The sequence below is a fragment of the Drosophila teissieri genome, chromosome 2R (assembly GCF_016746235.2).
Source record: "Drosophila teissieri strain GT53w chromosome 2R, Prin_Dtei_1.1, whole genome shotgun sequence".
In the NCBI taxonomy this organism is placed as follows: Eukaryota; Metazoa; Arthropoda; class Insecta; order Diptera; family Drosophilidae; genus Drosophila; species Drosophila teissieri.
Window position 1 is genome coordinate 21,209,777 of NC_053030.1, and position 11,302 is coordinate 21,221,078.

General features: G+C 49.6%; 6 protein-coding genes across 8 annotated transcripts; 4 read left to right on the forward strand and 2 right to left on the reverse strand.

The window, feature by feature from the left end:
• Positions 1 to 3: 3 nt before the first annotated feature.
• On the reverse strand, positions 4 to 3,261 carry LOC122612937 (dynein regulatory complex subunit 2). Its single transcript, XM_043786849.1, has 5 exons — positions 2,948 to 3,261; positions 2,633 to 2,885; positions 2,120 to 2,343; positions 670 to 1,248; positions 4 to 595 (listed from the first exon to the last, which is right to left on the reverse strand). Exons 1-5 carry the CDS (start codon positions 3,086 to 3,088, stop codon positions 158 to 160), a joined length of 1,635 nt encoding a protein of 544 aa, XP_043642784.1. The 5' UTR covers positions 3,089 to 3,261; the 3' UTR covers positions 4 to 157.
• Positions 1,112 to 2,228, forward strand: LOC122612939 (odorant-binding protein 59a). The gene is made up of 2 exons (XM_043786851.1): positions 1,112 to 1,778; positions 1,859 to 2,228. The coding sequence occupies exons 1-2, from the start codon at positions 1,368 to 1,370 to the stop codon at positions 2,105 to 2,107; spliced, it is 660 nt and encodes a 219-aa protein (XP_043642786.1). The 5' UTR covers positions 1,112 to 1,367; the 3' UTR covers positions 2,108 to 2,228.
• Positions 3,262 to 3,372: 111 nt separating the features above from the next.
• LOC122612938 lies at positions 3,373 to 4,301 on the forward strand. The gene is made up of 3 exons (XM_043786850.1): positions 3,373 to 3,482; positions 3,617 to 3,968; positions 4,027 to 4,301. The coding sequence occupies exons 1-3, from the start codon at positions 3,435 to 3,437 to the stop codon at positions 4,236 to 4,238; spliced, it is 612 nt and encodes a 203-aa protein (XP_043642785.1). The 5' UTR covers positions 3,373 to 3,434; the 3' UTR covers positions 4,239 to 4,301.
• Positions 4,302 to 4,569: 268 nt separating this feature from the next.
• Positions 4,570 to 5,281, reverse strand: LOC122614700 (general odorant-binding protein 68). Its single transcript, XM_043789318.1, has 3 exons — positions 5,240 to 5,281; positions 4,836 to 5,184; positions 4,570 to 4,778 (listed from the first exon to the last, which is right to left on the reverse strand). Exons 1-3 carry the CDS (start codon positions 5,279 to 5,281, stop codon positions 4,570 to 4,572), a joined length of 600 nt encoding a protein of 199 aa, XP_043645253.1.
• A 292-nt stretch (positions 5,282 to 5,573) lies between these two features.
• Positions 5,574 to 6,345, forward strand: LOC122614783. The gene is made up of 3 exons (XM_043789438.1): positions 5,574 to 5,702; positions 5,759 to 5,887; positions 5,947 to 6,345. Exons 1-3 carry the CDS (start codon positions 5,574 to 5,576, stop codon positions 6,343 to 6,345), a joined length of 657 nt encoding a protein of 218 aa, XP_043645373.1.
• A 51-nt stretch (positions 6,346 to 6,396) lies between these two features.
• Positions 6,397 to 11,282, forward strand: LOC122614716 (cilia- and flagella-associated protein 61). 3 transcript variants are annotated; one of them, XM_043789352.1, is made up of 14 exons: positions 6,397 to 6,730; positions 6,794 to 7,108; positions 7,328 to 7,621; positions 7,684 to 7,791; positions 7,852 to 7,979; positions 8,041 to 8,321; positions 8,374 to 8,931; positions 8,984 to 9,267; positions 9,336 to 9,572; positions 9,631 to 10,205; positions 10,259 to 10,422; positions 10,482 to 10,730; positions 10,790 to 10,999; positions 11,058 to 11,282. In XM_043789352.1, the coding sequence occupies exons 1-14, from the start codon at positions 6,462 to 6,464 to the stop codon at positions 11,280 to 11,282; spliced, it is 3,897 nt and encodes a 1,298-aa protein (XP_043645287.1). In that variant the 5' UTR covers positions 6,397 to 6,461. The 3 variants fall into 3 exon arrangements, 2 of the variants coding, with proteins under 2 accessions (XP_043645287.1, XP_043645288.1); XM_043789353.1 differs by lacking the exons at positions 6,397 to 6,730; positions 6,794 to 7,108; positions 7,328 to 7,621 and having other exon boundaries at positions 7,696 to 7,784; XR_006325759.1 differs by lacking the exons at positions 8,374 to 8,931; positions 8,984 to 9,267; positions 9,336 to 9,572; ... (3 more) ...; positions 10,790 to 10,999; positions 11,058 to 11,282 and having other exon boundaries at positions 6,398 to 6,730; positions 7,684 to 7,784; positions 8,041 to 8,181.
• The last annotated feature ends 20 nt before the right edge of the window (positions 11,283 to 11,302 follow it).

Here is an 11,302-nt window from a genome sequence, read left to right on the forward strand (position 1 = left end):
AGATTGTGGTTTCAGTAAGCCTATACTTGCAGTTGAAAGGTTTATTAAAAAAGGCTGTTTATTTTTGTATATTTAAAAATCCGGTTGATTGTTATGGTGGAGAACTAATGCTCAGTTATCTAAAACCCAAAGCTCCCCTATTACAATGGGTAGCAAGTTATTCCATTCTAGCCAGGTTCATTTTGCCCCTGGCCAAAGTCCTCGAGCGCACCACGTTGGAGAGGTTGGCCTCGAAGGCAGGCGCCCGGCTGCGTCCCGGATGCAAGTGGAAGGTGGGCGGAGTGGGTGGAGTGGGCGCCGGTGGGCGACGACGACCAGTCGGCTGGGCACTCTTCACCAGCTTGGGCTGGAGCTGCAGGCGCGACACTCGGTCCACGGACATGCTCTTGGGCCGCCGGGCCAGATATGCGTGGACGTGGCTGTTGGAGCCGTGGGCAATGTTCAGATTGACGAGGTAATCCTGCAGCTGCGCCTTCAGCTGGCTGTTCTCCGCCTCCAGGCGACGCTTCTGTTGCTTCAGGCAGGCCACGTCCACGGCCACGTTGTTCACCCGTCGCCAGAAGGACTCCATCTGGGGCACCACAGCCACCTCGTCCTGGCGAGCCAAGCAAATGGTTTATCACAGTCCGAGGTAAAATGAGTAAACTAACTAATGGTTTTTGCACTCACCTTGAGAAGATCGGTGGCTGGATCAGCCAAGGAACCATCACCCGGTTCCTGTATATCTCGAATCTCGATAATCTCCCTGGAAATTTCCGGCAGCTGAAACATCCGCTCCCGCTGGGTTTCCATCTTGGCACAGACCGCAGACAGCTGGGCGAGCGTCTCGCCCTTGGCCACAGTTTCCTGCAGGAACTCCAAGGCGTGGTAGCTCTCCACGGACATGAGCTTGAACAACTGGTGATCGCTGGACACCTCCTGCTCCACACAGGTGCGCAGCTCCCGCAGGCGCTCGGTCAACTGCTGCTTGATGGCCTGCCGCTGCTCCAGTTGGCCCTGCTGCTTGAGGTAGAACTCCTCGGAGACCAGACGCAAATTGGCCAGCTGGTCCACCAGGTGCTCGATCTCGTGGGTCTGCTGGCTGATCTGGAGCGCTGCCTCCTCGTCCCGCTGCTTCAGGTCCACGTACTCCGAGTAAAAGCCCTCGATGTGCTGGCAGTAGCCGGCCAGCACAGCCTGATACTCCTGCCACAGCTTCTCCAGGCGAGCCTCTCCTCTGGAGGTGATCTGCTCCAGCTGCAGTTGCATCTGGAAGTTGGGATCAAATACTATTAAGTAACCTCTCATCGAAGTGCATTGCACGCAATGCTGAAATGAAGATTGATATGTGACTTGGTTCATTGTGCGTCAGTCACTCCGTAATTGGGATGCCATTCCCGAGTGGTATATATAAGTGGACTCAGCTGCTCCTCCATTCAGTTCCCAAGATGAAACAGTTGACGCTGCTGCTGCTTTGCCTGAGCTGCACCTACGCACTGAAGTGCAGATCCCAGGAGGGATTAGGTGAAGCGGAGCTCAAGCGAACTGTGCGCAGCTGCATGCGTCGCCAGGACGACGACGACGGGGATCGAGGACGCGGTGGACAGGGCCGGCCAGGGAATGGGTATGAGTACGGTTACGGCATGGACCAGGATGAGGAGCAGGACAGGAATCCGGGCAACAGGGGCGGCTATGGCAATCGCAGGCAGCGCGGATTAAGGCAATCGGATGGAAGGAACCACACCAGCAGCGATGGAGGTCAGTGTGTGGCCCAGTGCTTTTTCGAGCAGATGAACATGGTAGGTGCTCCAAGAGGTGCTCCTTACAAAACCACCTAGGAAGTCGAAATCCCGTATAGAAGCCAGATTCTCCTCCACAGGTGGATGGCAGTGGGATGCCCGATCGGCGCAAGGTGAGCTATCTGCTGACCAAGGACCTGCGGGATCGGGAGCTGCGCAACTTCTTCACGGACACCGTGCAGCAGTGCTTCCGGTATCTGGAGAGCAACGGCAGGGGCACCAGGCACCACAAGTGCACGGTGGCCCGGGAGCTGGTCAAGTGCATGTCGGAGTACGCGAAGGCGCAGTGCGAGGATTGGCAGGAGCACGGCAGCATGCTCTTCAACTAGGCGTAAGCTTACCCCACTCTTTAGGTCCTCGCAGCGGTCCAGGAAGCGCTCGTGGTTGCCCCGAATGCCGCCATCCGTGTTCTCCTCCAGCTGATAGAAGACGCACTCCAGCTGCTGCTGCTTCTGGGCGTGCATCTCCTTGAACACGGCGGAGTCCTGCTCCCACTGGCTCAGCACCGCCTGCTTGTCGTCCTCGTAGATCGTGCGGAAGAACTCGATGCGATCTCTATGGGTATCTGGGTAAGGAATAAGGACGAAGTGGGTTAGAAATAAGTTGCTGTTGCGTTGTATGGTTTGTGTTTTTTAGAGTTAATTTTCAAATAATTCTTATGGTTTATGTGTATGTACTTAAAAATACTCTAATAATCTGTGGATTTCCGAATATTTCAATGAAAATATATGTGTGAAATCCATTTGTTTTGTAGAAAAGAATCTTTAACATTTATAATGGAATAGAATTAGTTTCTGATTAAAAGTTGTCAGCTATGGTAAATGTGTTTTTCAAAGAGGTTTGGCCAAACTTACCGACGATCCTGGTGATGTTCTCCATGTGCGACTGCTGCAGATTGGCGTACATGTCCTCGGTGGACTCGATGTGAGCAATGAGGCGGTGGATCACCTGATCCTTGCGCTTCAGAGCCTCCTGGAAGAAGGACTCCACGTCGACGATCTCGCGGCGCAGCTCCTGGATTTTCACCTGGCGCAAAATGCTGCGCCACTCCTGGTTGATTTTCGCCATGTTGAGTCGCCCAAAAGCATCCTCCCTTTTCAGTTTGTTCTATTTAGTTAAAAATATATACTCTGTGTATTTGGATTTACTGCAAATTCGTGGAGTGTAACCTTCATGTACATGGAAATGAGCTGCATTTTGCGGCGTCTCGTCTCCTCCTCCATGTCGGCCCTCATTTGCAGATACCTGGCCCGCTCCTCCTCGGACATCTTGGCCAGTTTATTGCCTTTGCCTTTACCCTTTTTGCCCATGATTTGGTTTTCTTTTGCCGGCTACCAAAAATCAGCTTATCAAATTTCGAAAGGCCAATCTCTGACTAATTAGGCGAGCAAAGCGCCGCCTCGGAAAATAAATAACAAATTGACTGCCGGCGTTGCCATGACAAGAGTCACTAGCCCACCCGCACCCAAACATCCACATCCACATCCAAATCCCAACAGTTCATATAATTTCGCTCGCTGTCGCCAGGTTTGTTGTCATAGTAATGGATGCGAATTAAATTAATGCGGAACATTGCGAAACGCCATTAGGGCTGTCCATCAAAGGGGAACCATTTGACATATAAATCTGGGGCCGAAACGCTGGAATGCTGTCATCATGCTGAGAACTGGCTACGTGATTTGTGTGGTTCTATCACTGCTCTGGGTACGTACTCCTAGCACCAGTTACAATATGTTCTGGGATAATTGATCAGATTTATAGAGTAATTTTCGAAGTTCAAGCTGCTAGCACTTAGGGATCTCTTTTAAAGCCTTTAATATCTGGATATTTCTTTCTAGAATGGACTCCTAGCTATCCGAGTTCACTGCCGGCACACGGAGCGCGTCCACGAGGAGAACATCCACCACTGCTGCAAGCATCCCGATGGCCACAACGACGTCACCGAAATGTGCGCCAAGCAGACCAACTTCCGACTGCCCAATCCCAGCGAGGAGGCCATCGAGGACGTGACGGTGGACCAGGCGATGCTGGGCACCTGCTGGGCCAAGTGCGTCTTCGATCACTACAACCTGATGGAGAACAACACGCTGGACATGGTCAAGGTGCACTCGTACTACAAGCGCTACCACAAAACCGATCCGGAGTACGAGACTGAAATGCTGAGTGCCTACCAGAAGTGCCACTCCAAAGGTAAGCTCACAACTTGTAAGTCTGTGTTAGCATTTCACTTTTTCACTGCCCATTTCAGCTGAAGATGCCACCGATCAGTTCCTGTCACTGCCCATCATCAGGGCCTTCTCCACCGCCAAGTTCTGTAAGCCGACCTCCAGCATCATCATGTCCTGCGTCATCTACAACTTCTTCCACAATTGTCCTGCCAATCGCTGGTCCAACACCACCGAGTGCGTGGAAACCCTGGCCTTTGCCAAGAAGTGCAAGGATGTGCTGACCACAATGTGAGCACTTTCAAGTCCTGCCCCCAAGAAATACATTTCAATTGTTAAAAATTAATGATTTTTCAACGATTAAAGCAAACTAATGGCTCGCAACAAATGTGTTTTTATGGTTCATTAATAATGGTGGATGATTAAGTGCTAAATGAGCAATCAATTCTATCGAATGGATTAATCGCTATTAATTAATTAATTATTAAAATCTAGTTGTTGCTATTTGTTTGACAATAAAACAAACTTACATGAAACTGTTACCTTTTCTACTTAAATAAATTAATAAAATCCCGTGAATTGTAGATTGAATGTTCTTTATTAGAGAAAAGTGTAATTCTCATTATTTACAAAGTGGCCAGCGAGTCCTGGCACTTCCTGCTGAAGGCCAGCGTGTCCTCGCACTCCTTGGTCTTGGACCAGCGGTCCGCCGGACAGTTGTGGAAGAACTGGCGGATGACGCAGGCCAGGACGACGCTGGACTTGGGATCGCAGAAGTGCTGCGACATTTGCTTGAAGATGGGCTTCGACAGGAACATGGAGGTATTCTCCTCACCTTCGAAGAAACATATTAGTTAACTACGAAATTCCTAATTAATCAACTACTGCGTACTTTTGCCGTGACAGTGATCAAAGGCGTTGATCATCTCCTTGACATATTCCGGATCGTCGGAGAACCTGTCAGTGAACAAACTGCGCACGGCATCCATGTCCAAGGCGTTGTCCTTCATCAGGTTCAACTTGCTGAAGACGCATTTGCCGAAACAGGTGCCACGGATGGCGCGGTCCGCCGTGATGTCCACCAGTGCCTCCTCGTTTTGACTGGCCAGTGTGAAGTTGGTCTGCTTGGCACATCCTTCGATGACATCGTTGTGCCCGTCGGGATGCTTGCAGCAGTAGTGGATGTGCTCCTCATTGACGGCCTCCGTATTCTCGCAATCAATTTTGATTCCACCAGCCCACTAAAACATAATATTTTGATATATAAACAATGTAATTTCCCTGCGAATAACTCACCCAAATGAGGCTGAAAAAACTCAACAAAATGGCGCCCTTCATTGCTGCGGCGTTTATACGTAAATCAGCGCACTTGGACTGCTTTTATAGTAGTTACCCACATATCATTTAAATTCAAATAGGAAATCGCTGCCAATTTGTGCCAAATGTCTAGCCATCAGACTGTCTGCAAATGTTTCTTTTTCCGCTCATTTAATCCCGGCCATTACAATGGACATTTGTTACATTTAATTAAGCAATCCAATTTGGGTTTAAACGTATTTATCGAAAATAATGAGCACGCATGCTTTTATAAATGTTATGAGCATGGTAAATGAATAACATTCGAAGAGCAATGGTCAACTTTGTTTGTCATTGGACGTTTTTAGTTCTGCTGGCCGCTGCGAAGGCGCAGGATAGTGAGGAAACTTCAGCGGTGGTCACATCCACAGGTGACTTGACTGAGGAGCAGTGCAGCACATCGGTGAGCTTACTTCAAAACCTTATAGCAAAGGTATGAAATGTAAGACTTTCACTTAGAGGGATGGCTGCTGTTCCGAGCTTTATATAGGCGAAGAGGAGGAGCTGACCAAGTGCTTCGTCATACACTCCACCAAACTGCCAGCGGATGGGGACACTGACGTCGGCAAGACCCTGCGGTTTCTATCGGTGGGTCACTAGAACTTTATATAATCAGTATAGTATATGGTTAGTGTCTCCCATTTCAGTGCTTCGTGGAGTGCATTTACAAGCAAAAGAAGTACATTGGCAAGAGCGACACCATCAACATGAAGATGGTCAAGCTGGACGCAGAGAAGACCTATGCGGATCGGCCCAAGGAGAAGGACTATCACATTGCCATGTTCGACCACTGCCGAAAGGATGCCGTCGGGGTCTACAACCTACTGAAGGCCAGTCCTGGGGCCAAGGTGCTGCTGAAGGGAGCCTGTCGTCCCTACCTGCTGATGGTGTTCATGTGCATCAGCGACTACCACCAGAAGAAGGAGTGTCCCTACTTCCGCTGGGAGGGCACTGCGAAGGCGGGAACCAAGGATCTGTGCGAAAATGCCAAGGCCGAGTGCTATCAGATAGATGGCATTACACTGCCCACAAAGAGTCCTGCCTAAAAGTAGCAATTGAATGTGGAAACTCACAAATGTCATGTAATAAAATTAAGCTCATAAACGCAGTATGTCTTTTAGTTATAATCACACATCATAGCACACATAAATTATTCGCACTGATGAGTCAGTTTCAGATTCGCTTGGCCGAAGTGGCGGACCAGGATGGGCTCAACAAGCTGATCCGATCGCCAGGTGTCCGGTGGTTCGGCAATATCCGTCCGAAATTCCGCGGCAAGGACTCCGTGTTCCACTGCTATCAGACCTACAGGATACTGGCTCTTTGCAGGGAGTCCTCCGCACTGGTGGCCTACGCCGAGTTCCGCAACTATCCCTCCATCGCCGCCTTGCCCACGGATTGCTGGCTGGAGTGGCTGTCCACCAGATACTGGTACTGATGCAGCTGCTCAAATTGTTCCATAGATCATATATATTATCATATTATGTCCTGTAGCTTACCCATGTCCATCAGCTGGCTGAATGCGTTGTTCTTCAACTTCTGCATCTACAAGAGCACCTCCTCCGCGGTGCTGGCTGAGATCATAAAGGACGTGCTCTACAGGGAGAGCAGGGTGTGGTTTCTGATCGCAGTGAGGACTCCGTATGTGCCACAGCCCAAGCACTTTGAGGAAACCTTCGATGACTTGGAGAAGATATCCCAGGTCTTTTACCCACTGGAATACAGCATGGACGGGAACAACAACACCCAGTCCTTGTACATTGTGGACAGGTTCGTCCTTCTGCCGAGGATCACTTACCGGAAGGCACTGTAAGCTCTGTTATGTTGTTTGTTCAAATCGAAATATCAAAAGTAGTATATGAAAGTGCCTTGACTGATTTGTATAGAGTACTTAAATATAAAAGGCATTCTACAAAAGCAGCAGACTAATCAGTTTGTCTCAAATGGATATTGCCTACTAAGATTAAAGTTTTTTAAATGTTATGTTTCAATAACCCTTTTCTTATATTTCAATTACTTCCCTTGAAGGGCCGAGGATAACGACGATATTATTGCGATCCAAGAGGTCGAGAACCCGGAGCTGCGAGCGGAGCTGGGCGACTACTATATCGCCGAGGAGGTGATGGCACAGGATCCGAGGAGCATGCTGGTGGTGGCCGAGATAATCAACCAGTGCCAGGAGTCCGAATTGGCCATCTTCCTGTGGCTGTCCGCGGATATTGACATTCTGTTCTATGTGCGCAACTACCAGATGGAACAGTTCGGCAACCTGGTGAAGCCCGTCGATGGCAGGTCCTTCCACTACGAGACGATGACGGTGTCGTAAGTGATGGAGTGATTGATTCTCGTGTGGATCACGTAATTCCCTACCTAATGTCCTGCAGATCGGTGCAGCGAAGGGCGGAGGCCAGCATGTTCACCGCAGATGCCCTGGATGATCTGGATGCGGTGACCATTCTGGGTGGACTGCAGCGGGTTGACAGCGGTATGAGGTGTGATTATATTCGCATTTGTGAGGAAACCATCCTCATTGATTGATACTTTTGCAACAGCGTGGCCAGCCTGGGTAAGATGAAGGTCAGCTCCATTGGCGGCATGATTGACGACACCAACGTGGCAACCGAAAACAAGTTTTTCATGCGCGAGTGCCTCTACTCCAAGTTCAAGTTCATTCTTGAGAGTGAGTTTTGCTGTGAATTCCTACATAACTTTGCTACATAACTTTGGTTCATACTTTCTAGAACTGCACAGCCACGATTACTATTTGCGGCACGAGGAAAGCGTGATTAACTTTATATATCCGGCCGGAAAAGAGCCCGCGGGTCCGGCAGCCATGGCGGCGGCATCCAACGTTTTCCTACTCAGGTGCATTGTGGCACGACAGGATTTCCCACTGTCCCGCCTCTTCAACGCCATGGTGACCATGTTTTGCGCCTATCCGGATAGGGACTACTGCATGATGCTGATGACGGCGAAGCACAAGGCGAGCAGGAGCTACCTGGAGGTGCTGCAGTACTTTATGGCAAGTCACATTTCATTTAAGTCAACAAAATAATATTATCATCGAACCGCAGCCAGTGGCTTCACGGCCCAGTGATGTGTCCAACCTGGACGACGTATTCATAACACATCGCAGCACCATCTTCGGGGAGATCAGCCTGTACAAGCTGGAGAAGGAGGACGTGTCCCAGGTGCACAGCCTGAGCATCGGCAACTTGCCCAGCAACGCACAAGCCCGCCATTCGAGCAGCAGCAGCTTCTCGTACTGCTCCAAGGTGAACGAGCGGGAGGAGCTGGAGCACGAGCTCCATGTCCTCGATGCGATCATGAAGGATGTGCTGGAGAACGAGTCCAGTGAGTTCGCGGTGTTCACGATTCGGTGTGGCATCTCCACGAGATCGGTTAGGGAGAACACTGCGATTGGTTTTGTGGTCATCCGAGAGTTCCATTGTCATGACCAGCTCTTTGAGCACTACCACCTGCCCAAGCACGAACATCATTTGAATGGACGTAGGGCCGAGATCATATCGCTGCGATTGCATCCTCTGTTCTTGGTTAGTGCCGATCTGATATTCAGGGATTTGGCCAGGAAGACAAGCTTCTACGACTACTACTTCATTAATTCGGTCGACGTAAGTGAATACTCTATTCTGCAAATTACTTTTTAATCAATTTACTTTATAGGGCTATAAGTACAGCAACGACTTGAAGAAAATGATGATGGTCATAGAGCCGAAGCCCATAAAAAAGATGCCGGTATTTACTGGGATCCAGGCAGATCAGAAGAAACCGAAGAAGAAGCTGGATCTACCCTTGCCAAATTTCTCCAGGGATAACATGATCATCTATCGCCACAAACTCAACCCGGTTAAGTGGTTCACCAACAGCAGGAAGCTGGTCATCATTGGGTTCAGTGCCGTGACGAAGGCCTTCCTGCGACAGCTCGTGTTCCAATGGAATAGCAAGGAGTAAGTCTGATATGAGCCCAAGAGCCGGATACTTTCCTTGTTTTAATATGTGTGAAACTTCTCCGTAGCCACAAGAACTCGGAAAGCTACACCTGCTTGACAAGGCTTCAGGTGACTGTGATCTGCAGGGCGGGCATTGTGGAGGCGGACTATGACAGCCTGTTCAAGTGTCCCTATTGCACGAGTAGCCTAGGATGCTATCTCTCGTACCGAAATGAGTCGTGCTACGTAAGGGATTGTTGCATGCGGATTGACTTGCGGTACTGGGTGCACTTTGTGCCCGGAAAGGTGGAAAAGGTCGATAGGTAGGATGGTCATAAACTTATAGAACCTGGAGTTTAACAGTACCTTTAAAATACGTAGAGAGAAAAAGTGTGTGAAGATTGATTCCTGCGAGATTCACTACGACACGCTATTGCTAATGTGTGACCGGATGTTCGTGCTCCGCTGCGTAGATCTGCCGGTGTACTCGGCTCGTCCTTGCAACCTCGTCGAGATTAACTTTCGCCTGAACAAGTTGCTGCTCTTCTATAAGGTGCGCGCTCTCCTGGAGGATATGCCGCGCACGTATTTGGTGCTGGTGTATGGCAACAACTTGCGCACCTACGAGTGCATTGCCTTCCTGATCGGACATGGGGTGGATTGTTCGCGGATGGTGTTCGTCCAGCCACATCGCGTCACTGGAAGGGATGCGGATGTGAAGGAGAAGTGTCCTTACTGGGACGAAAACCTGCAGATGATCCTCGACGACATCCTGGTCGAGAAGGGAGTCCAAATCTACACGGACTACGACTTTCACCATTACAATATGCACAAGTCAACTGACTTCATTATGGAGGTGATCTTTCAGCATTTCCCCAGTCAAAAGCAGGCGACCTTCGAGTGCGACCTCTTCATCTCCTTCCAGGAGGGACACCTTCACCAACGGCACAAGCAATGTGAGTACTCGTAATTCCTACTCCTATCTTGTGTAAAAGATGACACTTTTTAGGGCTAAGGAGTGCGGGCATCGAGCTCGAAGGCAATGAAATCCTGGTGAACGAGCGCTACCAGACCAATGATCCAGATGTCTATGCAGCTGGCAGCTTCATCAAAATGCGACACACACCCAACTACCAATACAAATTTGTCAGTGAGAGAGAGTTGGCCCGCAAGGTAATCACCTTTGTTCTACCAACTTTACAATGCCCAATTCAGTTTCCCATTTCTTGCAGATCTTACATCATCTGGGCATAGTTACGGACAAGAATTTCGAGGATCGCTTCGCTGAGCCTGTGCTCTTCCAGGCCATTCTTCCGCTGCGCTACTTCATCACCAAAGTGACCATGCCCCGCAGATACCTCATCTCCCAACTGCCTGTCATGAAGAACTGCAATCTGACCACGTATAAGAACCAAACCTTCGGTCGTGTGGGACTAACCACGCGTATGATGGTGGATGAGATCGTGGTTGTAACAAAGCAAGTACGACTATTTTGTGCACTAACTATTTAATTTCCGTAACTGTATGATTGTCACTTTAGGAGTGCCACTTGGACTTCCTGCTGTACTTTTGTGGCAAGCACGAGTTGCTGCTGAACAAGCTGAAGTCGCGCTACAAGGCGCAATTGATTCACTGCTTTCTGAAGTTCTTCCAGGAGCCCTGGACAGAGCTGATCATGCATGACGACTTCGAGGAGCTGCAGGCGGAGAACAAGGAACTGCTCAGCCCCATGGCTATTTCGGCACTATCAGTGGGTTCATCGAGTCCTCTGTAAACACATTTTTTTCTTACACTTTGATCCTTTACAGCGTCCAAATCGTGGAGCGCTGGGCGAATTGACGGATATGGATTTCTTCACCCTGAACAAGCGCTACATCGAGCTGAAGCTGCTGTCTTTCCTGCGGGAGCATCGAAGAGACTTTCGTCACGAGTTCGCCCTGCCCGAAGACTTTCTCAAACTGGACCTGGCCGAGTACGAGAGATACTTGGATGCGGAGGAAAACGATTTGTCCTCGGACTCGAGTGAAACATAGCAGTCCGGCTGTGTACTTTC

What these genes read in the sequence shown, in the direction of transcription:
- LOC122612939 (XM_043786851.1), top strand. Translation starts at nt 1,368, where the DNA reads ATGCCATTCCCGAGTGGTATATATAAGTGGACTCAGCTGCTCCTCCAT. An exon ending in TTTTCGAGCAGATGAACATG is followed by an intron (nt 1,779 to 1,858) that starts GTAGGTGCTCCA and finishes TCTCCTCCACAG; the next exon opens with GTGGATGGCAGTGGGATGCC.
- LOC122612937 (XM_043786849.1), bottom strand. Translation starts at nt 3,088, where the DNA reads ATGGGCAAAAAGGGTAAAGGCAAAGGCAATAAACTGGCCAAGATGTCC. An exon ending in TCATTTCCATGTACATGAAG is followed by an intron (nt 2,886 to 2,947) that starts GTTACACTCCAC and finishes TTAACTAAATAG; the next exon opens with AACAAACTGAAAAGGGAGGA. An exon ending in CAGCCACCGATCTTCTCAAG is followed by an intron (nt 596 to 669) that starts GTGAGTGCAAAA and finishes TTGGCTCGCCAG; the next exon opens with GACGAGGTGGCTGTGGTGCC.
- LOC122612938 (XM_043786850.1), top strand. Translation starts at nt 3,435, where the DNA reads ATGCTGAGAACTGGCTACGTGATTTGTGTGGTTCTATCACTGCTCTGG. An exon ending in TGGTTCTATCACTGCTCTGG is followed by an intron (nt 3,483 to 3,616) that starts GTACGTACTCCT and finishes ATTTCTTTCTAG; the next exon opens with AATGGACTCCTAGCTATCCG. An exon ending in CCAGAAGTGCCACTCCAAAG is followed by an intron (nt 3,969 to 4,026) that starts GTAAGCTCACAA and finishes TGCCCATTTCAG; the next exon opens with CTGAAGATGCCACCGATCAG.
- LOC122614700 (XM_043789318.1), bottom strand. Translation starts at nt 5,281, where the DNA reads ATGAAGGGCGCCATTTTGTTGAGTTTTTTCAGCCTCATTTGG. An exon ending in GTTTTTTCAGCCTCATTTGG is followed by an intron (nt 5,185 to 5,239) that starts GTGAGTTATTCG and finishes ATTATGTTTTAG; the next exon opens with TGGGCTGGTGGAATCAAAAT. An exon ending in TGATCACTGTCACGGCAAAA is followed by an intron (nt 4,779 to 4,835) that starts GTACGCAGTAGT and finishes GTTTCTTCGAAG; the next exon opens with GTGAGGAGAATACCTCCATG.
- LOC122614783 (XM_043789438.1), top strand. Translation starts at nt 5,574, where the DNA reads ATGGTCAACTTTGTTTGTCATTGGACGTTTTTAGTTCTGCTGGCCGCT. An exon ending in AGGAGCAGTGCAGCACATCG is followed by an intron (nt 5,703 to 5,758) that starts GTGAGCTTACTT and finishes ACTTTCACTTAG; the next exon opens with AGGGATGGCTGCTGTTCCGA. An exon ending in AGACCCTGCGGTTTCTATCG is followed by an intron (nt 5,888 to 5,946) that starts GTGGGTCACTAG and finishes CTCCCATTTCAG; the next exon opens with TGCTTCGTGGAGTGCATTTA.
- LOC122614716 (XM_043789352.1), top strand. Translation starts at nt 6,462, where the DNA reads ATGAGTCAGTTTCAGATTCGCTTGGCCGAAGTGGCGGACCAGGATGGG. An exon ending in GTTCAAGTTCATTCTTGAGA is followed by an intron (nt 7,980 to 8,040) that starts GTGAGTTTTGCT and finishes CATACTTTCTAG; the next exon opens with AACTGCACAGCCACGATTAC. An exon ending in ACTTCATTAATTCGGTCGAC is followed by an intron (nt 8,932 to 8,983) that starts GTAAGTGAATAC and finishes TTTACTTTATAG; the next exon opens with GGCTATAAGTACAGCAACGA.